We start from the raw sequence: 27,577 nt of genomic DNA on the forward strand, positions 1-27,577 counted from the left end.
ATAATTTATTTAGACTTAAGGTGATACATTTAATTTTCCTGGTTTTTTTTTACATGATATTTTATGTGCAGCTTCTGTCCATACCATACATTATAAGCAGAGTTAGACCCATCGATATTCTTACTTCAGCTGCAAGCATTTTATGGTGTGGGGAAATCCCACAGTAGGAGATTCAGCCACGAGTTCAGGTGGCAGGTCACCTAGAGCTTGCAGAAGGATTTGTTTAATCTTGGCCCTTTTTTCCCCCCTTCTGATATGAAATTGTTTTTCCTGTCCCACTAGCTGCCCCCAGACAGTCACACCGGGGGGTGTTGGCTCAGGAAAGGGGCAAACCAGTGGTTACTTGTAACTTCCAGCTGCTCAGCAGTAACCGAGATTAGCAATCGAGTATTCAAGGGTAAAAAGGCAATACAATGATTTTGAACAGTCTGTAGTAGCCAGAATTAATGATGGAACAAAAGCATTTCTTCACTCTTAGATTCATTTTCCTTTTAAATGTCAGTTGTGTGCTGCAAACAGTGGAAATAGGATAGCTTTTTAAAGAAAGCCTTTAGAGTGGGAAGTACTAAGTGATCTTTGTGTATGTAAAGGTAATTATATTTGTCTTGCACATTTTTTATGGGTGTGGATCATGACAATTATTTTAAAGGCTGTAATATAATGTAATGTCTACAATATAATTGTAACAATCCAAAGAAGGAAAACATTTTTTCAGATGTTTGGTATGCATTAAGCATTTCCCAACTTTTTTTGAAAGTCTGAATTTAGTTGGTGTATTTTTGTAGACCTCTCCATATTGCTGCACGAAATGGCTTAAAGATGGTGGTTGAAGAGTTGCTAGCCAAAGGGGCATGCGTCCTAGCAGTAGATGAAAATGGTGAGTAAAATAATATGCTTTGACAATCTTCAGTAGGACCCAACAGGTAATTTTACAACAGACCGAAGCAATAGACTTAAAAGCTGGTGATAGATATCATCGGTGCTTTTATCCTTTCAAGAACAGTGAGCTGTGTGAGTACCTATTAAAAAAAAAGAAAGAAAGATACTATTTATTTTTCTTTAGTATAAAAATGTATTCTAAACATCACAGCAGTCCCTTTTACTGTTCATTTTGCATGTACTGTCAACAGCTAGTCTTTTTTAATGCTTGAGTGCAGTGGTAACTTGAATTTCCTAAACATGCAAGTGGCACCGGATAATTCTGAAGCCTTGCAGAAGATTTAAGGATTATGCATTCAATCAGCGCATGTTTTAATGGGTAGGAAGAAAACCATCAACATATGTTTGATTGTGTCCTAGTTCATTCTGAGATCAAAGCTTGTGCTTACCATTTGCCTGACCTAATCCAAGATGCAAGTAAATTACTGTTGCCTCGTAAAATACATGATTAGTTAATAAATCTGATAATTTTGTTTCAGATCTCAATGGAGTCCTTCCCTAAACATTATAAAGCCCGTAGAGGGCTGTGCTTCTATAATTAATGTTTTCAAAACTGTCTTCCTGAAATAAGCTGGTCTTTCTTACAATACTGACTTCATGGCATTAATGTAACAATTCGGTACCTCCCTCTTCCCATATCCGTAAAGTAACAATAATTATACTCACCCATCATAGCAAGACATTTGAGATCTATGGATGAAAAGAACTGAGTGGTGAGTATTTGCTGTTACCCAGATGCTACCTAGATATACTTGCATGAATGAGTTCCACTGAAGTCATCTGGCCCCAGCCTCATTTTAGAGATAGGGGACAGAAAAATGAACCCGACTAACTTCTAACCACAGTTTTTATCATTAAAACTGTACATACAGATCCAGCTAATTTGCATGTATGTCACTAATGAAAATTAGGTTTGAATTTTATACACATTTAATTTTGGGGGGGGAAAAACTGCATATGCAGTTTAAAAGAGAGAAGTGTAAGTACAATCTTAGCTTAAGTACAGCTCTAAAGAATATTCGTGCTTGGAACTCAGTGGAAGAGGAAACTCCATTGAGGGTATGCGTTCACTGCAGTCAGTGCTTAAGCGTGGGTAGCTTGCTACAAAACCGTACTCACGTTTGTCCGCCAGCCTCACCTGCGCTGCAGGCGTTCCCGGCTTGCTTGAGGCAGTAGGGTGTCGGTAGTGCTCATGGCTGCAGGTTACTCTTGCTGCAGCACTTAACATTTAGCCGTCTGGAAAAAAATCTCTTGGCTCCTAGCATACAGGAGGATTTGTTGGAAAGTGCTGCAGGGCTACACAGCAGCCTGCAAAATGTGTCGATAGCAAGTGTAATCAGCGTACCGGTTTCCAAGGTGTGTATACGTGAAGAGCTGCTGTAGGGGCAGCGCTTGGGCCGGAGACAAGTTAAACTGCAGCGAAGACAAACTTGTACTAGCTCCCCAGTTCTTTGTTTTACTGACATCTGTACAATATTAACTTTGTATTTAAAGTGTATGCCATGCTTTCTGAATACAGTCGTTATTCTTCTAACATAACATAATTTTGAGTAACTAAACATCCACGTAGTCGTACCTGCTATACATGTACCACATGCACAGGTCTAATTCTTTTCCCTTATAATTTAATTGCTAAATAAACTGCTTTCTGAGTTGAGTAGGTACTCAACGGGTCAGTCTTTAAAATCATTTGCTTTTTACTTCAAAACATTTTTAAACTAATATCTTCCATGTTCTTATGAAAGTCATTGCTCTCAGAATGAGACTCGTTGATGCGCACAGAAACTGAAGCCAGTTTCTGCCCCTGTTGCTGTACTCCGTGTCCTGTACTCATTGTACCGTCTGTGCTGTAGACCCATGTTTAGCCAGAGCTTTTATTCATATCGTGAAGTCTGTTTGCTGCCTGATTTTACAAACATAGTGCTTGTTGTGGTCACAGTGATTTAAATGCTCCATATAGTTTGTATTCTCCTGGCATGTCTAATTTAAAATTAGTAACATACCCCTGTTGCCTGGCATGCTCGTAACTGAACATACATCTCCCGCTTACGACGTCACCTAGAGATGTATATGAGGAATGCTCAGTGCCATTCTCAGTACCCTTAGTACTAACCATTGCCTTGTCTGCATTTGTGCCCAGGTCATACGCCAGCCCTGGCTTGCGCTCCTAACAAAGACGTGGCTGACTGCCTGGCACTCATTTTGGCTACCATGATGCCTTTTTCTCCCTCCAGTTCAATGACGGCTTTCAACTTCGTTTGTTTTAAAAAAGACAATTTGGGCAGGACACATCTCTGCGATGGCTCCAGTATGGGTAGCATTAACTCTTACAATAAGCCCTTGAGTAATAACGTGGGAACAGAGGATGGGTACAATGAAAATGATTCGGATTCTGAAACATTTTGACTTTTTGGTATTCAGAAACTTCTTTTCATTATTATTTCATGTCAGCTTTATTTTTGTCTTTTTAAACAGCTTAAATCCCACAGCTATGTTCTTAACTATTATTCTTGACAAGTAGGTATTGAAAGATTTGTAGAGTTGCCGAAAATCGAGCCTTTAAACAACAAAGTTAGAGGGGTTTACTGGAACATATTCCCATTAATGTTCTGCAGCTTTTCAGCTCTCTGATGTTTTCTTCAGGCCCTAAGTGCCCCTGTGGAAAGTCTCTACCTCTTATTTTAAGTAGAAGAAGAGAAAATGCCTTTTTTCTTTTTGACAGCACAAATAAACAGGGAACTGTTTGTAAAAAGTTCTTAAATGTTTTAGCTGTACCTTTAGCACACAAACATATTCCCAGTGTAGCCTTCGTAGATTTGAGCATCACCCCTTTCCTGTTTGTCTGTTTCCTGCTTCCGGGGCTCTGATAATTAGATGATTTTTTTTTTTTTTTTTACACAAACCAAAGGTAAAGTTGTAAATCTTAAAAACTGCCTGTATTACTTTTCTGCAGGAAATGAAACCTTTCACATTCTGTGTGTATTAAGCACTTAAACGTACAGAAGGCACTTTTTACAGTTCTTAGTTGCAGCACACAGTTAGAAAAATATACTTACTAACTCTTAAGGCCAAATTCTACTTGTCTCACCATATTTTCCCATGGATGTTAGTGGAACCACTTGTGTAAAATGAGTATCACTTGGCCCTTACTTTTTTTTTTTTTTCCAATTCAGCACAAACATGTACAGTTTATTTGCACTACAGAATTAGGGTCATTAGATGTTTCTGTCACCTGAGCCATTAATGATGAATCTAGCACCAGGAAAAAAAAAAAGGGGTGGGGTGGGGTAGGGTGGGGAGGGAGGAAATCAGGTGTAGACAAAGGTGTATGTAAGAGTTTATAATGACTTGCCATCTTAAATGGATTGTTTTTTTCCTCTTCTATGCTGAAATAATTTATTTTTACTGTAAACAGTATCAAGTTCTAAAATACTTTTGCCAGTGTTTGGATTAACAGAGCAAAGGTAAAGCAATGAAAGCAGAACACCAAAAGCTGAAATACCAAACACCAGAAAACATAGCAGTGTGATCAGAGATACATGCTAAAAAAGCCTGTTGTCACCAGCTTTTAAAGCAATGTCAACTTTGTGAATATGTTTACTCCTTCTGCCAAAGTTTCTAGGTCAAATGGACCACGACCCTCGCCTGCAACAGATATACAAAAGGAAGAATGACACTTTCTAAACAAAACCAAACAAAAATATAAACAAAAAGTTATCATGAACTAACCAGCTGTACCAAGAGGACCAAAATGCTTCAGTAGTTAAATGGAAGACTTTGCTACTTTTATTTTTTTCTTCAAATGTGAGTGACATAATGAAGTAGTTTTTCTAAACCATAAAAATATAAACTTTTGAGGAAATGAGTAGTCTCGAGCGAATTTTACATTTTATGACGCAGGTTTCAAGTTGACATTTGTAACTGATGATGTATTGACCACAGTTTTGTTTTTTTCCAGACTAAAGAATATGTTCATATACCTTTAATGTAAATGTGTTTATATTTATTTGAAATGAAACAAATGCCCAGGAAAAATAACTATGGCTTGTTCTCCTAGTTAGCATTTGTGTGTACTATTTGGCATGATGTGAAATGAAATGTGAATCTAGGCAAGAGTGATGGCCTGAGTAGAGAAAGGAAGGGCTGATGCACTTTGGGAGAGTGCCCACCTTCTTGTACAGAACGCAAAGATTAAGTCCACAGGCTATGGTGGTAAAAAGCAGAAAGCAAAACACCTTCCCTCATGTAAGCGCATAAGAAAGGGCTGCAGCCCCTGTGCAGCCACAGTAAAGAGGGGAGAAGGTCGTACAGCACAGGGTCAAGGTGTGCGGGTTCCTGTGGTTCACGCTCAGGCTGCCTGCAGGCCTGCATCTGTGCTGTGCGGGGAGGATGAGATGAGCTTCTCCTCAGTGCACGCTTTGGGCAGGGTAAATGAAAAGTAAGGATTTTTATTTTAGTTGCAGTTTTTAGCCGTGTTCCACTGTATTGTTAAAAATCTGTTGGCAGATTCCAGTTCTTTAATTAAGAAAATATTTATGTATCAAGTTTATTTTGCCTTGCTAAAATTAAATATTTTTTTCCTTGAGCGTTAACAGATTTCCAAAGTTTTTTTAAAAAAATAATAATCACAAGGGAGAGTCTCTGTAAAAGTGAACGTTTCTTTTCCCTCAGCTCTGTATTTCTGCAGTAGAATGACAGAGCACCTGAAACCCTGGTTTTCTCCTCAGAAATAGCACAGAACAACGTTTTTATGATTGAATTTTCTTAACGTTTTTGCTTTTAAGGGTTGCAGAATAGCAATAACCACCTTACTTTAAGCACTGAAAATAAGAGAGATCACTTGTTGAAAGTTTTCAGTGGCGTCTGTTCAGAAATGAATAGAAATCCAAAATTTTTCTTTGTTTTATGTTGAATTATGTCATTGAAAACAAATAAACAAATGGGAAGGAGCTGCCACCTGTCTAACAGCAGGATCATCCTTTTGGTGTTATTTTAACCAGAGATGTAGGCAGGCTCCTTGGCAGTATTACTTTTAAGTTTCACCCCGAAACAAAGAAAGTTACGCTATCCTATGTGAAGCTGCTTTCATTAGGAGAAAACCAGTCCTCTCCACAAAGAGGATGCTGTATTATTTTAAGCAGCTATTAAAAAAAAAAAAAAAAATCAGTATTTTCACTTGCTAACACAGAGTTACTGAAAATTCTTCTGTATATTTGCAATACCTTGTAACTCTGGAAATCGTGTAGTGCAGTAACTGCTGCCTCTTACATAGGCGGTTACTGAATTACTTTGATCCTGCTTTTGATTCTAGGAACCAAATCCAAACTTCATCGATTAAACTTTTCTGTAAACTAACAATGATGTAAATATGCAATGTTCCAAAAAAATCATAGAAACATATGATTTGTTGGTGTCTTAAGGGCATTGTGAAAGTCACGTTTGGAGTGTGCTGTATTTAGGAGGAAAACTGTCATGAGCAAGACACTTGGAAGTACTCGGTATTGGCCTATCCCACATCTCACATGAATTACCAGAATCCCTTTTCCTTTTTTTTGTATGCTAGTACATTAATCTGCAATATAGTTTATCACATGTAGAAAACAAATTTGAAATTTAGGGCAGGTATTTAAGCATGGGAATAATTTTACTCTTGTAAATAATCACCTTGCCTTTCTGCGGACTCTTTGCGAGAGTAGAGTTAATCGTATATAGTTGTTGCACTTAACCCTGGATCCTGCAATTTACCGTGGCCGACTTCTGTGTCTGCACCAAGCAGAGGGTGTTCAGGAGGGGCAGCTGTATGCCCAAGTGCGTTAGCAGGATCGGTTCATCCCGTATTTTAACCACAGTGGCAGGTGGAATCCATAGCAGGATGGGGTCCCAAGTCTCTCTCATAAATACTGAGTTACAACCTCCAGACTGCCTGAAATTGCTGTGAAATAGCTCAGGGGATTTCTGTTCATCGCTACTAAAAGGGCACCATAATGTGTTTGGTACTTTTACGCAGTAAACAACTGCCAGATTATTGAATTAGAACAAACACATGAAATGAATTGTTTATCCATTGTACTGTTGAGAAACTTGGTTATGTATCTTGAGGATGATTTTAAAAAAAATAATTGTGATTTTTATTCTTAGTCATGTAAGAAATATTAGAGTGCCTTTTTATATTTGTGTATTATGGAAATGTTTTGTGAAACAGTCTTTTTTCCCTTTTTTTTTTTTCCTTTGAGTGTTACAAAAGCAATATATTACCAGTAAATTTTCATTTCAGACCTTCCTTGAATGTATAAAGTGTTTCTTCTTTTCATATGTCTACCTGCATTGAAATGAAAATTAATATGCTAAATTTCTATAGGAATAATGTATAATTTTTGCAGTGCTGAAAATGCTTTCTTATCACACAAAAAGTAAACCTTAGGTCAGTGTTATAGGAAAGGGCGTTTTAAACTAGTGACAATCCGAGTGTGTGTATAAAATGTAATTTTATGCGTTTCTTATGCAGTGATCTACATATTAAAGCCAATATCTTATGTTTTGTAGGTTTTGTCTTATATTTTACGCTTTAGCATGTGCAATATATCTTTACAAACCATGGTGATACGAATCTGGTGCCAGTGTTATATTTTGCATAACATTTGTAATAAACAATATAAAAATATTGTTTGATGGTTTCAGTGGGGTTTTGTCGATATTGTTTTGGTTTTGTAAATTGCAGTTTAAGGACTTGGGTAAATGTCTCATATGAAATGAGACAAAAAAAAAAGAAAAAAAAGACTTAATTCAGTGAATGACTTGGAATTCAACCTGAATCTTCTCAAGCACAGTTTAGTAATTTTTTCAACTACTGAATGCTGTATTAATGTAATGAAGAATCCTAACTGTAAACTACAATTGCAATGCATTCAGATGGTTATTTTTACAAATAAAAATGGTACAAATACTGTTGGAAAACTGAGTAAATTTTGTTTCTTTTAAAGGAGGGGTAAAGGCTTCTGAAGTATTTAGCAGTGAAGACCATGAAAATTCAACTATATGTATTTCTGCTTTGTACTTCCCTCATATGTAATTACCCCTTGTCTTAGCTGATGATAGTATCACTTCCTCTGTCGATCAAAAAAAAAAATATGTTTTTTATGTCAGTTATTAAATATTTTACTATTATTTTTCGCTGATGATCAGCAGCGTGCGTGCCGCGCACCGGGCCGCATAGCGGTCCCGTGGTGTCTAATGGCAATAAAAGATGGGAAGTTGTTAAAAGTGCTTAATTAAAGGAAACAAACAACCCCCCCCAAAAGACCCACTGTCAACAGCGGCTTTTACGTGCTGAGTGCTTAGAAACCTTAAGGCCGTTTTGATGACACCGCTGGCGGGCCGGGAGCCGGGCGAGCGCCGGAGCCCGCGCATTCACCTCAGCGGCCCGGCTCCTGCCCGCCCGGCGAGGGGCCGAGCGCCGGCGCCCCTCCTGCGGCTGAGCAGGCGCACCGCCGCGACGACGAGCTGACCTCCCTCTCATGGCAGCGCCGGCAAGCTGCCGGCCGGAGGGAGCCTGCCGGTCGCCCCCTGACCTCCCCGCAATGGCTCCCGCGACATGGCGGCCGTCCCTCCCTCAGCCTCGCCTTGCCAATATGGCGGCCGCCCTCCCGCCGCTGCCGGCGGCGGCCAGGTGGTGCCGCCCGCCCCGCCCCGCCCCCGGGCGGTGGCGCCGCCCGCCCCGCCGTGCCTGTGTGCGCCGAGAGGCAGCGGGGGACGGGCGGCTCCGCGCTGCGCTGCGCTCCGCACCTGGGCGCGGCGGGGTGCCATGGTGGCGGCGCTTTTCTACGGGGCGCTGGCGGCGCTGGTGCTGCTCGGGGTGCGGGACGTGCTGTTCCTCTACGAGGAGAACCGGTGCAGCATGACCTACATGTACGAGTACCCCGAGTACCTGGTGAGTGCGGCGCGCCGAGGGAGCGGGCGGCGCTGTAACAGGTGGGAGAGCCCGCCGCTGAGGGAGCGGCCGCGGCCGCCAGCCGCTTCCTGAGGCGCAGCCCTGCGGCGGCTCCACGCCGGCGGCCCGGCCCGGCCCGGCGCGGCTCTCCTCCGACGGCCCGGCTGCCCTCGGCCCCGCTACCGGGGAGGGCAGGCAGCCCCGGCCGCGCTCAGCCGCGGAGAACTGCCACACAGGTGGTCCCGGCCGCTCCCCGAACTTGTGAGGTAGCTAACTTGCTGAGGTGGCCTCTGCGTAACAGCAAGCTGGAAACGGGGTAAAAATAGCTGTGGTCGATCTGAGGGGTCTGTGCACGTGGGAAAACGCGCTGCTTTGGCTGCATCACGTAGGCGTGCGCCTTGGGTGGCTGCGGAAGGGAGAAGCTGGCTACCTGCAAAGTGATGAGGGGTTTGGCACTGCCACCTGTGCGAAGGGACAACGAACAGTAAAGCTTCCCATTCTCTGACAGGTAAATGCCTGTTGTAGTACTGGGAAAACCTGTCAAAAGCTCACCCGAGCTGTTGCGGAGGAAGAGGCCAGGCCAGGTTCTCTGACAGCACCGTGAGTGCCCGGGAGCTTGAGCCTTGTGCTTGGTCCTTTTTCAGAGTGCGAAGCAACTGCTGTGTCCAAAAAAGTGAACAGCTGAGATTCAAACACCAGTGTATTTCTTGCACTGGTGAACCCGCAGCGCAAGGGCCTCCCTGTGAGCTCTTGTAGGTGGCACAGCCGCAGCCGTCGGCATAGCCTGTGGGTCTCTCTGAAGTCCCTCCTTTGCTAACGAAGCCTCTCGGAAACTGCTTGATCAGTTGATCTTGGAATACCTTGGATCAGTTTGAGAGAGAGGACTGCTGATGGAACTGTCATTTTCCAGGCACAGTATTACGGCTTAAGAGCAGGAGGATGTACATATGTGAGTGCATGTAGGTTCGCTGGTAATGCCGCAGTTGTGGGAAATCAATTTCTCTTTTTAATAGTTGTGCTTACTACGGGATTTTCTGTCCTATTGAAAGCATCCCAAAGCATGATTTGTTGTCTCCTAAACATCAGTTTAGCATCATCTGGGATATAATTTATGTTAGAAAAAATGTGAAGTATTCTAAATAATACTGTGTTCTGAAGTAGGTTGCAAACTGGTTCACACAGTAAAGAAGATCTTAAACCTTAGTACCTAAACTGGTAATGAAGCAGAAAGTTAATTTTTGGATCTATTAACCTTCATTTGCTAACATTGACATGGTTATGTTAGCCTACAAAAGAGAGCCTTGGTGTAGTTACAAGTGTTGTTTTGTCAGTGCTGTAGAACAAAATCGTTTAAGCAGTTCCAAATACTATGCGCTGATTTTTCAGATCACCTAGCAGCCAAAACCTACTTCATCTTCAATCTGAAGCCAGCCAACAGAAAGTTACTAGCAAAATCTGTCTAATGTTATTGGTAGTTGCTTGAAATTCTTATCTGCCCCCACACATCTTTTGTATTTACTGGTTACGTCGCGGCTTAAATTCTAAGCGTCTTCAGGTACTCGTTGTGGCAGTAGGAGATGTGAGGCTTAAGGGTAAGCGGTAGTTCCACACAGGAGATGCAGGTTGGGGCTGGCAGCACTCCCTCTCGTCCATCTCTGCTGATGAATAATCACTTTTACTGTGTGGAAAGCAGTACTTCTGGGGTGGGAGAAATTATTAATTTGTCTGCTTTTGCTAAGGCATTATACTCTTCAAGTACCTCTTTATTGTTGAGAGGCTGCTTGTTTAATTTTTAATGTCTTTGTAATGATGACATTGGTACGAGAATCACAAGGTAGGAATTTCGGGTCCTCCCAGGTTGGGTGTCATGTTACAAACAAATAATGATTTGAGCAATTAAACATGAGAAGTTTAATTTCTTTTGTGTCTGACAGGGTGGGTTAGCTCACAGTCAAGTTAATGCTAAGGAATGGAATTGGTTTGCTTTTTTTTTTCTTTTTTTGCACTTAATCATCTTTGGTGGGGTTTTTTGGCATGTATTGCAGAATTGCACTATTTGAATTTTACCTAGCCTTGTCCTGTTCAGCTGTGCTTCATAAGGGATTCACAAGTTAGTAATAATGAGAACTTTTTCATAAGCCTCATTTCTTTGGGAACCAGGGTGAAAAATGAAGCCTGTTTGACATTGTAAAAAGTTAATATAGCTCACTACAACCAATTATGTAAGCAGTGTCTTGGGAATTCATAATTTAAATACACTGTCATGGAATGTGAACATCTGTTTTCCTTTCGAGTTAAGCATTGCTGTTTTGTTATAATGTTTGAGCGTTGTGATTGACTGAATAAACCCAGTATTTTGGTAGTACAGTTCTTATGGATTGTGTAGTTTTTTGCTTTCAACATGGACCCAAAGAAGGGCAGCTTGTTAATTTTATGTTCTGTAAAAGTGTTTGCAAGAATAGTGAACCAGGAAGATACCATGGAAGGACAGCTGATGTGGTCCATCAGGAGGTTATATAAACATATCTTGGTGGCATTCTTAGTTTAGTAATGGACACTGATTAATTTAAAATTTTTTCACAGATTTTTGAAAAAACCTTTGAAAAAGGAGCAGTAGAAAGGGACAGTTAGGTCAGTGAAGTTAGGAAGGTGAGATGTTGGAGAAAAGGGAAGGAACATGGAAACAATGATCTGAAGACATAAGGCCTGAACAAAGCTTAACTGTTCTTTTGTTCACAGTGAAGGAATTGGAACACACTCTGTCTGCCTCTAGTATGTGTATTTTGTTATAATATATAAGATTATAAAAATCTAATACCTATTTATACATATTATATAAAATACATTTTAAATCTATTTATCAAGCATCATAAGAAGAGGTTGCCAATAACCAATATGGCAATTTGAAGGCAAAGGGAGAAAGGAAATACTCCTTGGGCAAGTGTGTTTTGGCAGGAAATTAAAGCTAAATTGCCTTTACTCTAGATTGGTTTGAGAGAAACAACTGAAATATCCAAAACAACGATGCTTTGATTTGAGAAAGCAATTAAGAGCGATTTTAGAGAAGATTTCTGATGCAAACCTGAGTTTAGTTTTGATCGTATTGTGTAAAATGAAGTGTTTCCTTAAAATATAAACTACACCTTAATAATTTTATTTTTTTATTATCTTATTTATCTCTGAATTGTCATAAAATAAGCAATCAAATGTTAGAACAAGTGTATTCACATTCATAGAAATTTTAAAAATTTCTGTCTTAGAAACTCAAAATTATAAACCAGCCAGCCTCCATGTAGAAGCTAATTAAATGTTTTCATACTTACAGTCTATTTAGTTTAAACCAGTGGCATATGGCTGTCAGAGTCATCACTTACTGGTCTAAGACTTAACCATCACCTAGCCCTCAGGTTCAAAGCAATTTTGTTCCTTCCTCTTTGGGAATTCATAATCCTATGATTATGTTATGTGATAGGTGAGGTGGTCAGTTGTTTGCTTCTTTGTTTTAGTACAAGAAATACGGCCTTCTTTAAGACGACAGTTGACTGTGTAAATTGGATCCTGAGTTGTTACAAAACCAGGTGGTTCATCACTAGGCCACAAAACCAACTCTAAAAACAGCAAGAAAAAAGTATCATGGGTTTATTTTTTCTGATGAGCCATATTAAGGTGGTTACTACTATTGTTTAAATTCCCATTGCAGTTTTCAACTCTGTAAAAATCACCTAAGAGAACTCGCGTTGCATCTGTAACTTACCCTGACATGATAGTTGTCATCTGACAGTCACCTACGTAACTGTGTTCTTGAGATTTAGCTTTGGCATCAGGTGCGGTAGCACATCCTTGTTCCGAGTTAAATGGTATTGGAAAGGATTCCAGAGCTGTTAAGGAGCATTTGGAATAATTAGGATCACTCAGGTGCCCCAGTTTCTGGTCTCAAATTCTCGTGACCTGGGAGAAGTGGGTTGGGCCGTACCTTTTCCTTTTTCCTCCTCTGTAGTGTAAGTCTGGATTTAGTTGATGAATGTGCAACTTTAAAAGATACATAGTTGCACTCAGTTGCAGTTTGTTTCAAAGCCAGTTAATAGCTGTTTCAAGTAAGTGTAGCCACTAAGTATGCATGGTAATACCTACTTAAACAAAATACTTGATACTTTATTTTTAATTATTTTTTTAAGCAAACCCCCGTTTTTCACTCTGTAGTCATAATTTTTTATTCTGTAGACATAATTATATGACTGTAACTTAATAGGTAAAACATAAGCCAGATCATTTAAACGACTGGATAGCCACTGTATCTTCTTGTTTGCAACAGTATAAGCAAGGTATTTGTTTTCTTTTAAACTTTTCAACAGAAAATAAAATTACCCAAGAAAATAGCCAGACGATACCCAGCATATGAGCTCTATCTCTATGGAGAAGGGAACTATGCCGAAGAAAACAAAAATCTCCTATTGACAGGAATTCCAGTTCTCTTTCTTCCTGGGAATGCTGGCAGTTACAAACAAGGTAAGCATTTAGTTAAGTTACAGGGGTGTTACAAACAGCTCTTGTGTTTATACTTCAGGTGGTGGCAAGAAGTTTTCTGTTTGAAATAGTATCAACAAGAGTCACAATGACTGACAATATTATGGTGTAGATATCCTTGTAAGTCCATGGTTAATTTCAAGCAGTCAAAATACATTCTTTTTGTTTGAAATCTGTTGAACAGTTCAGCTATAATATTTTTCTGGAGTGAGACTTTAACTTTTGATAGCCAGAAACAGTACAGTTTAGGCCGTACTATGGCAGCACTGCACCCTTGCTGTATTTTTGATTGCAAACATCTAGTTGGTTTTGATTTGAACAACGTTTAGTGCAGTTATGCCAAATAACACGAGACCTGAATTTGATTAGAAGAAACTGCACAAGCTACCATCTGTGAAGTAATTACGTGCTATAGAAATAAGCATCATCTTATGGCTTGCCCTGTAGCTCCATTAATTCCTACTTTTTCATGTAGTGGTCTTTTTCCCTTAAGGTCATCTTCCCACTTGACACATAGCCTGCTTTGTTTTCCAGGTTATTCCCTCTGAAACTTCTAGGCTCCAAATGAAAATAAGTAATGGTTTTAAAGTGTTATTATTTTTCATTGTAAATACTGAAGTTAGTAGTTTGATGAACATGAGGTATTATGTTTAAGTGTTTATGCAAGTATCTGGTATTCCTTCCAGGCTGGGTTTGTCAGGCAGTGATTTTTGCTCTCTAAAATGTGCTTGAAACAGTAATACTCCATGATGTGAACAAAATTGATTTGTATGCACGGGGAAAACCACCGCAGTCTAAACCCTGATGTCTCACTGTGATAATTTTTCCTTATCTTTTTACTAAACTTGGTGATTAAATTATCTCGGAGAACCTTTACAAAGTTGTTTTCTTTGAGGACATACTTATTTAGCTTATAACAAAGTAAAATATTTTACCAACTCATGCTTCCAGAAAACCCCTACAGATTTTCAGGCTCAATAGCATCCAAAAAAGATTACCAACACAATGATTATGAGAGATGCCATATGGACTTTTGTAATTGTGCAAATCTGTGAATTCATGCTCTGTCTAAAACAATGGCAGTACGTTGTTATGTGGGAAATAAAATGATACCTTCAGGGCATGTTAGGAATCAAAAGGGAGTATCTGAAGAAAAACTTAAACTAAGTGAGTAGAAGTACTACCTGCTGTGGATATGATGTGCTGCTTAAGATCAGTAAAAATTTAAATATTTATTTGAGAAATTGATTTAGGGAAACTGGCAATAAGTAATATGTGCCTTTCTCAAAATCTTTGTGAAAATGTTCAGCCTTAATCAGTGGCTCAGAATAGTTTTTGGTTTGTTGTGGAATTTATGGAAATTCATATTGTGTTCAGAATTTACTGTGGGATAACACACTTTCGTTCTGATACCTAGATGAACAGAGAAGGTGTTGCTATTGTTATTTTCATACTTGTTTAAAATAAATCCATATTTGCTGAGCAAGGAAGACAGAAGTTCTGTTGCTGCCTTTGCTGGGCTTGTTATTTTCATAGAATCATTTCGGCTGGAAAGGACCTATAAGTTCATTGAATCCAGCCATCAACCTAAAACTTGCCAAGCCCACCACTAAACCATGGCTGTAAGCACCACATCTATGTATTGTTTAAATGCCTCCAGGGATGGTGACTGCACCACTTCCCTGTCAGGGCAGCCTGTTACAGTGCTTGACAACCATTTCAGTGAAGAATTTTTTTTTCCCTAGTATCCAGTCTAAAACTCTCCTGACTTAACTTGAGTCCATTTCTTGGAAGAAAAGACTGATACCCACTGCACTACAACTTCCTTTCAGGAGATTTTGATGTGTTAGAAACACTATTGAAACATGTTAATTCATCAGCTTTCGTGGGCATGAAAATGAACCTTTTAAAATGTACAAAATTCAGACTTTGAGTAAAGGATGTACTGGTGTAGTTGTTGGAAATGAACCCGAGACTGGGAGAATTGAGAGCCTGAGTTCAACTTGGGTGTCTGTCACATGCTTGTCTTGTGATCTTTGGCAATGTTCTTGTTCTCTTTACCATGACCTCCAAGATGTAAAGTTGTGATAAGATACTTGATCTTTTAAGTACTGTTTAGGTCTTTTCAAACCATTATGAATGTGTTCTTACCACTTACTAGCTTTAGATAGAATTGGTGAAATTAGATTTACAGTTTTCATCATGGTGATAATACCTGCTTGGGTGTTCGAACATATAAAGTATTTCATAAATGTTATTTTCCTATTTTACAAACTTCACTGAAAACTGCTTGGTGTGTTAATTTCTGTCACATACTTGTCCGGAAGGAGAATTCTGCAGGCTGCAGATCTCACACTGTTGCACTCTGGAAGAATCTTGCTCCGATGTGCTGGATTTGGGCAGACCTTTCTGGTGACCATTAGTTGTTTTATATACTCGCTTTTGGGACTTTGCCTTTTATTTTCTTTTTCTCCTGCCATGCTTTTCCATTTGCAGCCATTGCTGTTCCTATCCTGCCATGTCTCCATGGAAACTCAGGGACAATTCTGCACTCGGAAGGCTGTAATAAGTAGCAGCCGAGGTTAGATGGAGAAGAGAGGTCAGAAGCGAGACCGTGTAAATACAAGATTTTCTCCCTCAAGGTTTCAGGTGGAAAAGTGTCTTTTAGGGTTTGGTATTTGGTTTATATACATATCTTGGTGGTATTTGGGAGTGTTGTTTGAGAGTTGATGATCTTTAAAGGAATTTTAGGAAAGCCTAGCAGTAGCAATGCCTCTGGAGTTGAAGTCATTTTGCCGCCTTGTCCTGGTGGCAGTAAGAAGGTGCAAATGAGCTGAGGAAAGCAGCCCTCAGATGGAGGAACATAATCCTTGATCTTGTATAAGTTTGTTTCTGACATAAAATATCTCTGTAGTCAGCAGTAAGCTAGGTCGTGTGGTTAACTGCTGTTAAGTATAGCATGCAGCTCTTGGTAACTTGTTCCAAACTTCCTTTTCATTTAATCAGATTTGTACTTTTGCACATTGTTCTGAAAGCTCTTGTTATATGTTTACTAATAATTTTTTTCAGAGGGATTTTTAGAAAAATAGGAAACAATTATTTCTTTTCTCATTTTGCAATTCAGTTCTGACAGTGACTGGCTGATACTTTTGATGTAATTATATTTTCAAATCTGTTTTTGTAAAACAACTGTGATTGCATATTAGAAAAGAGGTTATTTGCTTTTGGACGTCTTTTTCCTCTGTTTCTTACTTTTATGAATTACTTTAGATGAGTAATGGATTGAAGATAACATTTTTTTCTTAATAGATTATATATTTATGTGTTTGCCTACTAATGATGGTGTGAAGCAGTGACTATTAGACTGTTCTAACTATTGTGGTTTCTTTTGTAGTGCGTTCTCTTGGCTCCATTGCACTTAGAAAAGCGGAAGACGTTGACTTCAAATATCATTTTAATTTCTTCAGCGTCAACTTCAATGAGGAGTTGGTTGCATTGTATGGTGGTAGTCTACAACGACAGACCAAGTTTGTGCATGAATGCATAAAAGTAATTCTGAAGTTGTACAGGGTAAGTAGTGACGTATGCTGAATAATGTACTTGCATTTGGGAATGGAATTCTGGGCTGCCTTTTTTGCTGAAAAACTGAAGAGTGATGAATAAGGGAGGGAGATTTTATAATGTGTGGAGATAACTGAATGTGATAATAGTGCAATAGAGAATTGCTGCTCTTTAATAGGTTTTTAATGCTTGTGACAATCCCAGAGCTTTGGTTACGTTCTATATTGTGTTTCTAAGTAAATATTTTCATGCACAATGTAGGCTTTTTTGTAGTAAACATGTAAACTTTCCCTAGCTTATTAAAATATTAATATAACATCACCTTACATCCAGTTTTCTCTAGGAAAGCACTCTGATATCCTATGTCCCTAGGAGTCTCAGAAATTAAAATAAGCTTAGGTTTCCTATGCTTACACAGACTATATAATATTTCTTTTTGAGCTGGAAACTCCATGCTAAGCACGTTTTTCGAGATTACAAAATGAATGTAAATTTAGTTGCTAACATATCAAGTTGATACTAGTTAATATTATCCTTGAAAGGACATTAAGTTAATTATTTTTTGGGGGGGAAATAAAGTACAGCTGATAACCATAGTTCAATGTCAAATCTATTTTGGATGTGTCTGATTACTTTTCGCTCTTTGCTTAAGGGTCGAGAATTCGCACCAACCAGTGTTGCAATAGTAGGTCATTCCATGGGTGGTCTTATTGCAAGAGCATTGCTTACTCTGAAGAATTTTAAGCCTGAGCTGATAAACCTCCTCATTACACAAGCCACACCTCATGTTGCACCTGTAATGCCTTTAGATAAATACCTTACTGGTAAGTATTACAGGTTATGTAATTACGTCGTATTTCTTTATTGATCCTCTCAAGCATTAATAAGTGAGATTCTTGCAAATCAAAAGCAAAAATGTGCTGGTTTGTCTACTGTAATTAATCTATTCCTTTGTTACTTAGGTGGTTGTTAGAGAGCTCTATGGTACCAAGAGTAGTTCAAGTGTCATATAAAATGGATTGTTTGGACTCGAGCTTCTGTGCAGGGCCTGGAGCTCTCAGTAATTTGTGATTTTTATTAAGTTGCAGAGCATGTTACTAAACTTGTAAGCTCTCCAGTGAATGACATTTTTCTTTTTTAAAACTTGACCTCTTTAATAGATTTATTTATCACATGAATTGGCTAAATAGTGTTATTTCTGTGGATGTTGCTAAATTTAATGTTTGTCATGCCCAAAGGCTGGGGCAGTGAGAATATGGAATGTAGATACAAAATTATATTTTATACAATCTATTTACACAAAAGGTAGATCATATTTTATGCTCACCTAAATAACTGTGGCATAAAAAATAAATTATAATCATTATGCATGTACTGTATGTGTTTTTGAAAAGCTAGATTTGACTGTGGTGATGAAATACATGTGCTCGGCGATAGTTGTGTAGATATTGAGGGAATTGGTGAAGGAGAGGGAATAGACAGTTATTTTTCATTATTCTCTGTGGCATCTGAGAGGAGCGGGTTATCTTTAGCTGCTGAATTTCATTTATTGTGCTTGTGTTAATTCTACTTTCTACAATTGATTGCACTGCAAAGCTTCTTCTTTGTTGAAAGTTTCTGGACCATGGCTGTCCTTCAAATATATCTATGGTTTGCTATTTTAACAATGTATATGCTCAGCTCTTATCTGTCTTTCTCAACTGCTGCTTCCTTGGGGTTAAACAGTAATTTTCATTCCTTATATGAATCAAAAGTGATAACCAGAGCTTGAATGCCTCTTGGGCCCCTTACAGAAACTTTTAATTAAATGTTTCTATAGCTTTTTTGTATATAAAATAGACTTATGCAGAAATTGTGATTGATTATAATCTATTTTATAGATTTTTATACAGCTGTAAACAATCATTGGATTCTAAAGGCCCAAGATTTAAGAAATTTAACTACCCTTTCTGTGGCGGGAGGATTCAGAGATTACCAAGTTCGTTCAGGACTGGCTTTTCTACCAAGATCGAGTCAACATGACAGTGCCTTATCCGTTGTGGTAAAAAAGCAAACTGTTTTTAGGTTTTGCATGGAGCTATGTTAGATAGCTATTTATGTAATGCATGGATTGGTGTCTAATTATAGTCTGTATGTGCAGCATAGTATAACTGAATATGAAAATACTACATAGTGCATGGTTATAAAATCATAACTAGTTGATGTAGTATAAACAAGCGTCTTCTGGAGGAGTATGTGTTGGGGTTGGTTTGAATCATCTGCCACTTGGTACTGTTTCTTGTCACCACCTTCTTGCACCTTTTCAGTTCCAGAACCCAGGTTTTATTTTCCTGTGTTTTTGCAAGAGATGTGTATGTGGAGACTGACAGATGCGCACTATAGGTCTAGACTGCTCATTCAATTACAAAAAGGGAGCTCTGGCTTGGAGCCTTCTTTTTGTATGTATTGTTTTTCAAAGAATTTAAGGTATAGAAAGGATGCAGTAGACTGTCAAGTCCAGTATTCTGCTTTTGCAGGCATCTGTCTCCTTCCAAAATTAATCAAGAGGCATCATAAAGTAGTTAGGTTTGTCATCCATCCCCCTGCCATCAACCTGTTCTGTACATGGAAGAAGCTGGAAAACACTTCCCAGTAGGGAGAACATTTGTAATTTCCAGCTTTAAATGCATTTGTTCTGTCATCAACTTGAAATGTTATCTGAAATAGTTGTCATTCCCTTGGTGTTTACCTTCCTGTGTGTTGTACAGAAAGCTGTCTATAAATAGTCTCAGCTCTGATTCTGCTAGGCTAAGAAGATTAACTCCACATTCCCTTTGTCCTAGTAACCGTTCTCTGCATCTGTTCCACTTTCATTTCTCTTGAGTGTTGGTGACCAGAATTTTGCATGAAATCTCCTGTGCAGGGGTACCAGTTCTTTTTAATGGGTTTGGGGGTTTTTTTTGGGTTTTTGATTTGTGGGTTTGGTGGGGCGGAGGGTTTGTTTTGTTTTGGAGATTGTGGTGGTGGTGTTCTGGTTTGGTTTGGGTTTTTTCTTCCCAACTGTAATGCATTAATAGTTCATAGCTTGAATCAAGTTAAGTTGTTCAACTAGGTGATAAGCTCCATTTATGGGAGGTGGTTTTGGTATTAGTCCCTAAAATGCAGTACGTGCCATACACTTACATAAATGGATAGCTTCAGGCTGTCCAGTTTTTTCTGCGTGGTGTTCCGATGCATCTTTATGTTGAGGATGCCCTTGATTTTTCAGCAGCAGCTTTTGTTGGCATGCTTCTATTCTTGTGTGCCAGGATCACTTGTTAAAGTAGTAAGATTAGTCATAGAAGCAGTTTTTGAAGAAATTTTTGGTAAGTTTCCTCCACGCCATTATTTGCCCGTTTGCCATTAGTCTCTGCTATCTAACATAATAACTTGGTCATTTTGTTTTACAAGGCCTATTTTATAAGTGCTTCAGCACTTGTAAGGTCTTAGACTGACAAAGTCATTCTGTTGCACCCTAGTCCCCTGAAACTCCTAAGAAAAACGCTGCTGCTCTTAATTGCACAAATATGTTTAAATAAGGAGGGGAAAGGCTAGCTTAGAATTTTAAAATGTTTGCATACTAAGAAAATCTAATTTTTTTTCCTTCTTCAAACAGAGCTCAGCTGTGCCAAGAGCTTGGGCCTCAACAGACCATCTCTCCATAGTGTGGTAAGCTCATGGAACAACGGTTAATTGACCGTGCATCCCTCTATTCTCTACTGTTATCATATTATGTAATAATTTAACTTCAGGATAATATTATTATGATGTCTTTTCTGACTACTGTTATTCCCCTGGATATTTCCTTTCTATATTTATTTTTACTTACTCTGTGTTTAGGTGCAAAGAATTGATCCTGGCTACCATTAGAGCTTTTTTTGATCTCATAGATGAAAATACAAGGCAGGTTTGTATATGTGATCTCCAGTATATTTCCCCATCGCACTTTCTTCTTCCCCCAGAGCACTTGATCAGGAAAAAACCCACCCTATTATACAGAAAACTCTTTCTGATTATTTTTAAGTCATGCTGAGAAAATTGTTGCCGTTTTGTACCAGGCACTGAAAAATCCTGTGGCTTTGTGATGTTTGACCAACATGTCAGAAATAATTAGGTGTTAACTCAGTTTTTATTATTGACTGCTTGATGCTTTATAGCTGAGGTATGGACTGAACTTTTCTTCCATAATGTTGCAGGTTTAGTTGACCTTGCACCAGGAAGAACAAGTGTTGCTAGCTGTGTAGCTTTGAACATTCCCTCTCACTGTGTGTTCGAGTGACCTTCTCTGACTAGTATATAAAGGGCAAAAACCTCCAATACTTCAAATCAGACATAATACTTATCAAACTTCCCAATGTTGTGTTGTTATAGTGGCCAGCACGTATTTCTGGTGTTCTTTTGCAAATAGCACTTACAAAAATAGAATGTTAGTAAAATACAAGCATATTTGTTTACCTCTAGCTGCCATTATTTATTGCTTGTCTAAATAAATATCCTGCATCTTACTTTTTGAAAACTATTGGAGAAATCTTCCATTGTACACTGTTCCCTTTCTGAAATGTTTCAGCAATAAACATGAATTGGAATTAAGGTCCAAGAGGCTGAAAATATGTAAGAGCAAAGCCCCAGCCACAGAAAAGGAAGGCTTTCAGGTGTTCTTTTTGAGGCTGTTTGGGGCAGGCTTCTTTAGTTTCTTAGATATACTTACTTTAACATGTGTTTGAGAAAGACAAAAAGGGGCTACGGTTGTTCAGGAGTTGACTGACAATGCGCAGGAGCATAAAACTTTACAGAAGTCAGTTGTAATGGCCATAATTTTGAAAAGCTGAGTAGACAAACATTAGTAATGTGATTTCGAAAAAAAAAACCAAAAAAACAACCAAACAAAAATGTAACTCTGCAGCTGTTTGGATGCTCAAAATACTAAGATGAGATGTGGTAGGCTGGATTTGTGATCTCAGACTAGTAAATATGCCATAGTTTAGGAAGAATTCTGACATTTATAAGTGTGTTATTTCAGGAAGAATGCATGTGTATGTATAAAGAAAGCTTAATAGAGTGGTTTCCTTGTGTTAAGAGTGGGCAAGGATGTAACACTCCTAAAAGTTTTAGCTATGCTTTATAATGTGTAGACTTCCTGTACTGCAGTGGTTGACTATCGATGGTGCTTTATTTGTTCAGATTATTAAATTTAGAATAGAAAGTATACCATGTCTTCTAACAATCTCTCCTGCCTCTCATCCCCAAAACTGTATTGCTAGCTATGATCATGTGATGATTGTAAATCACACAAATCAGTAAAATTAAATTTGACAGTGTGCTCTTCTTTTTTTTTTTAGATAACTGAGGATCCGAAGAAGAGAATGTCTGTACTGAATCACCACTTTGTGAGACACCCTGCAAAGATATTTGAGGAAAATCCTGAAGCTTTTACAGAACTCACGGGTGTGCAGCACTTTTCTTTTGATCAGAATTCAATGATACTCATTTGTTACTACTTAAATCTTCTCACTAACAAACTTCTGGAATACATTTGGTCCTTCTTCAGACATTGCTGAAATGATCTACTTATTACAGACCTAAACTATCAGCTTTCATGAGGTTTCAGTACTAAATAGGTTAAAAGGGGTAGGAGGAAAAAAACCTGTCACTTTGCATGTCTTAGAGTCTGCGGGGTGAGCAGGAGCTGTATTTACACCAGGGTGTCCAGTAGGAAATGTCAGAAACTGGGCATAGCTGGATGTCAAAAGTACAGTCTAATCTACACTTACATCCCATGCTTGCAAGAAGGATAGTATGGGTATTGTAGAGCCACTGTGTTAGTTTTGTGCTACTCATAGAAATCCTGAATTTTCAGATCTGCTTCATTAGTGACTGCCTCTTTTTTTCATGACATGGCAGGGTAAAATGGAGTGCACACTAATGGTTTCCTTGTAAATGCCAAGAAATTATGACTGTGTGGAGCCTTGGGAACTAAACAGAACTTTTGTAGGGCACAGCTGTATTCCTAGCTTTGCTGAGGTGGGCTGAACCATTTCATAAAAACCATTTCATTTCAGGGACTTTCTTAATATAAGCTGTTGCAGAAGTACTAAGGTAGCTTGACCTTTGATGTCCAGTTTTGGCCACCCTGGTATAAGAAGGCACTTAGGCAGTGACATCGCTGGAGTGAGCCCAGAGCAGAGGACCACCCCGGTGGAGCTCCTGGGGCATAGGCCGTGGGGGAGGGAGGCTGAGTGAACTGGGGCTTTTTGCCCTGAGGAGATTGTGAAGGGGGATCGATCCTGTTGCTGTCTTCAACTACCTAATGAAAGATTGGAGAGAAGGTGAACCTAATTTTTTCTCAAAGGTGTGCATGCTAACGCCGTAGGCAGTAGAGCCCAGTAACAGCAAAAGAAATTCCAGTTACGTACTGGGGAAAAGTACTTCACCGGGAGGGTGGTCAGACCTTGGAACGGCTGCCCAAACAGGCTGTGGAACTGATTTTTTTTGTTTGTTGGTTTTTTTGTACTTAGTTTGCCTTTTTTAGGGGGTCAGTTTTAGCAATAAGGAGGAATATGTTTAGACTGGATTTTGTGTTTGCATCTTCCTATTTGTAGTGACCTCTCAACAGTTAGCTAGATTTCTGTGAATTTATTACTCTAGTTACACAGAAGAAAGATGTTAACCTTCCTGCATGACAGTTTGCATTGTTTTTATCTCTGATCTCTTCATTATTCTTAGTCTTTTTTTCCCAGACGTATCTTTAAACTGCTACTGTTTTCATGTACGTGTTATTCAGTCATCATTGACTGACTTCTACACAAGTTTCTGTATTAGTTTTCTTAAAAGGCTGACGTGAGCAAAGATCAAAGCTGTTTCTAACGTGGCCTCAGTTTAATCAGTCACCCTGTAATTACATTAGTACCATTCGCTTTCTTAGGTGTTTTGTTGCCTTGAGAGCTTTGTTTCAAGTTCCATAGGGTTTTTATTTTATAATTCATGTTTAGTAACTGGATCCTAGGGGTTTGCTGTTTCCTGTGTAACTGATGGAAACTGTTGCATGTAATTCTAAGCAGTAGCAATCTTGTGTTGATTAAAGGTTACAAAGTTTATGGCCATTTACAGATAAGAGATAAGACCTTGGAGATAAGTATAAGATTTTGGGGATAAGGATAATAGGTCCTGCAGTGTGGCACATAAAAACATATTTTCTTTTAGGAGCTTTCATGTGGATTACAGTCAAAGCCTCAAAATGGACTTACTCAGTTTACAATGTACGTAACATTTTTTTCTCATTGTGTTTTTTTGGTTTTGGGGTTTTTTACTAATGAGCAGTGTTTTTTTCTTTTCTTTGAAGGATTCTGATGGAAAATATTTCACATTTCCTCTTGCAAGCCACAGAAAATCATACAGTCATGTTTACTGTGAAAACAGTATGTTGGTGAGAAAATACTTCTTTAATGTCTGGAGTTTGCTTATAAAGCTGTATTTTTTTAATTTAGATTTGCTGCAGTTTTAAGACAGTTTAATGAACAGCTGTTGAAATTACTGACATTTGTTTACATTCACAGCCTAATACATTGTGTTAGATGTACTTCCTGGTTTAGCATGTCACACTTAATGTTCTAGATCTGAAACCTTCAATGTCACCTGAACCTCAAACGTTTTATTTTTGACTCTCTTATGGTTAGCCCCAGATTACTTTCTCCTTTTAGGGCAGTTCTGTATTGATGGGCTTGAATGAAGAAGTTATTTTTAGTGCTGCCAGGATTCAGCCATACTTCTAATTTGGGAAAGCAGTTTATAGGTTTGCTTTCCCATAATAAAATTGAAATGAGCCTGAAAGGCTGCAGGGATCTTCCACTAAGCAGTGGAAGCAAATGGAAGCCACATGAGAAAACAGTATCTTCTTGGTTGTCTCCTCTGTTGAGAGATAATAATGTGCAACAATTTTTTTTAATCTCAAGAGACATAAATTCAGCAAAAATGCTTTTGACGTGTTTTTAAAAATATTTTTTGAAAGGAAGGAATGTAATTTCTTGGCAAACTGGAGATGGATAAATACACTTTTCAGAATTACATGAGTATTCTAGATTAGTGGCAAGAAACTTGAGATGCTTTCCTGTTTCATCCTACCTGCCTGTGTCACCACTCCTCCTCATCCCAAAGAAGAGATTCATACCACCCTTGGGGAAAACAAGATTCTGTGTTCTCAGTGCTTTTCTAATTGTCCTTCTCAGTAGCAGCTTCAATACTGACACATCCGTTGTGATCTTAGTTGTGCTTTAACAGGTTAACTTTTGCCTTTGTTATACTATCTTAAAGACAGGACTAATACTGCTTGAGGAGGAGGTACAGAACAATGTCTGAGATACTCGCATCATGGTGCTGTCATTTCAAAGCGCTTAAATTATCGAGGGAGGGAGCAGTAGAACATTAAAATTCTAAAGTATTTCTTGACTACTTAGGATAGTACATTGAGATGTTTCTTTTCATTAGAAAAAAATAAACTTAAAATTGATTTTGACACCATATGTAAGGCAGATATTTTTTTTTTTAAGGGCAATGGTGAAAGTTTGTTTAACCTTGTATTTGATTTTTAGAAAATGTATTCAAAAAGGTGGCAAACAGAAATTATTTAAAATGGTTCCTAGAAACCCCCACCTTTCAGTCTTATTCTTCATCTTTTCATCCTTGTAATTGTAATTCCAAGATCACAACATCGGAATTTTAATGGAGGATATCACTTGCTGTTAACACAGAAGTCTGACTTCATTGTGAAATGAATAAAAAAAGATGGTGGATATCTTTTGTTATAAATAATTGAGGAAATCCGAGAGAAACTGTTTTTATCATAATCTTTGCTTTTACTCTTCAGTATTTGACATCCTTCTGAGGGTTTGGTCACTGTAATAACAGCTGCTGCAGACACACTTAACAGAAAAGGAACGAGATGAAGAGGGAAGTTTGTTCCTCTCTTTAGGCAGTCAATTGCACCAAGGTTCTGCTATCAGAGGATTTTTGGAACAGCTGCTGACATCTGGTGTACTGAAACAGTTAGCATATATAAATTTTGAAGAAGATTGTCAGCATTAACTCCTGCATTGTTGCAGTAAATAATTGCTATTTTTAATATCTCTATAAATACACTCACGTATTAGTAATGTACCATTTTATGGTATTGACTTTACAGGACACAAGTAGCTGGATTTTTGGCTGTATGAACAATAATTCATCAATGTGGTGAGTATAAACAGTTCCTGTTCTTTATTCAAATGGGTATTGTGGGACTAAATTTGAATTTAAAGCATTTAAGATATCTTCCTCCTTAGGAAGGAAGAGATTGGGAAGAAAAGTAAAATTCTTGCTGTAATTTTTGCTGTCTGTATCACCAAGAAAACAGGAAAGAATAGGTTTTCTCAAAAATTGCTGCATGAATGCAGAATAAAATAGGTGAACTTCTTTAAGCTGTATTTTTGACCTTTGCAGCAGTAAGAAGTTGCTCCTGTTGCTCTCTTGTGGACACTACATGCTGTGCTGGATTCCTAAATTGTGTGTTTTGTAGAATCGCTTTAGAATCCTATGACAGAAGACATCTAACGTCACTCAAAGCCTTCAGAAGAGTGGCTAGAAGCATCTCCTATTTTTTTGCTGATTCCAAAATTGCTATTGTCATATGAAAAATATTTAGCAGTGTGGGTGATTTAGTGATTATTTGAATCGGTTTGTTACAATCATTACAAAATGGATTTAAAACACTGGCTTAGCTTACGTTTGCAAAGTAAGCTGAAAGTAAATTCAATCTACCCTTCAGATTACAGAAAGCTTCCAAGTAGAATTGAGCTAGAATAGTATTTATCTGCTCTGGGATCCGAGCTGAGGTGTATAGCCACAATTTTGCCTCCAGCTGATAGCTAGATGTCATAATTACTTTTTCCTGATCCAAGAAGCTGGCTGTTACTCCTTTGCATAACCTTTGATCAGCATCAAATGCAGGTTAGCCTAGTTCAGGACCGCTACCTAAAACCTCATCTGATAATAGTGTCCTTGCTTTGGACTGTGTCCTGTGGTCATGTAACACTGTTTGGAGAAACAGAAGTATTCTGGTATATTGTAAAAATCATAACTTAAAATGACTGAATTAATGTGTTGCGGTTCAGTGTTTAAGTACACACCATTTTAGAACTGCTGCAAGCTCTGCAGCAGCTAACAGAGTTTTATTTCATATGATATGTTTTAGATGTTCCCATACGAAAAATTGGCACTTCTGATGTTTAAAAATGCTAATAAAATTGTGTATTAATTTGATACCAGTGATGTTTCAGCTCACTGAGGTTTTTTGTTATGTTTGTGAAGTTGCATGGCTAAGTACTGAATGTTTGTATGTGACAAAGTTAGAGCTTTGCTTAACTTGGTTTTGCACAAACAAGATTTGCAGCATCTGAAATGACTGTAGTTTGATAAATTACTATGGTAGCAAACTGCAGGAGACCCAAACTTATCCTCATTTTAAAATCATGTGAAATATATACATATACACACACACACGCATATATATATAAAAGCTGGTATTTTAATCCATTGTCATAATGGACATGCTCATCCTTAATGTGCATAAATTTTTAC

General features: G+C 38.4%; 2 protein-coding genes across 10 annotated transcripts in view; both read left to right on the forward strand.

Moving 5' to 3' along the window:
- The window catches only part of ANKRD44 (ankyrin repeat domain 44), a 143,936-nt gene extending 136,043 nt beyond the window's left edge, over positions 1-7,893 (forward strand). For 3 of the 6 annotated variants that reach the window (XM_055811787.1, XM_055811788.1, XM_055811789.1), the window contains exons 27-28: positions 786-877; positions 3,080-7,893. In XM_055811787.1, the coding sequence (XP_055667762.1) occupies positions 786-877; positions 3,080-3,345 (358 nt within the window). In that variant the 3' untranslated portion in view covers positions 3,346-7,893. Of the gene's footprint in view, positions 1-785; positions 878-1,157; positions 1,259-3,079 lie in introns of all 6 variants that reach the window. The other 3 variants (XM_055811790.1, XM_055811791.1, XR_008748373.1) reach the window with 2 other exon arrangements.
- A 147-nt stretch (positions 7,894-8,040) lies between these two features.
- The window catches only part of PGAP1 (post-GPI attachment to proteins inositol deacylase 1), a 38,805-nt gene continuing 19,268 nt past the window's right edge, over positions 8,041-27,577 (forward strand). For 2 of the 4 annotated variants that reach the window (XM_055811793.1, XM_055811794.1), the window contains exons 1-11: positions 8,041-8,866; positions 13,219-13,372; positions 16,785-16,960; positions 17,604-17,775; positions 18,832-18,992; positions 20,586-20,638; positions 20,810-20,876; positions 22,309-22,414; positions 24,170-24,225; positions 24,309-24,392; positions 26,145-26,194. In XM_055811793.1, the coding sequence (XP_055667768.1) occupies positions 8,531-8,866; positions 13,219-13,372; positions 16,785-16,960; positions 17,604-17,775; positions 18,832-18,992; positions 20,586-20,638; positions 20,810-20,876; positions 22,309-22,414; positions 24,170-24,225; positions 24,309-24,392; positions 26,145-26,194 (1,415 nt within the window). In that variant the 5' untranslated portion in view covers positions 8,041-8,530. Of the gene's footprint in view, positions 8,867-13,218; positions 13,373-16,784; positions 16,961-17,603; positions 17,776-18,831; positions 18,993-20,585; positions 20,639-20,809; positions 20,877-22,308; positions 22,415-24,169; positions 24,226-24,308; positions 24,393-26,144; positions 26,195-27,577 lie in introns of those variants that run through there. The other 2 variants (XM_055811795.1, XM_027792250.2) reach the window with 2 other exon arrangements.

This window comes from Falco peregrinus, chromosome 8 (genome assembly GCF_023634155.1).
Source record: "Falco peregrinus isolate bFalPer1 chromosome 8, bFalPer1.pri, whole genome shotgun sequence".
NCBI lineage: Eukaryota > Metazoa > Chordata > Aves > Falconiformes > Falconidae > Falco > Falco peregrinus.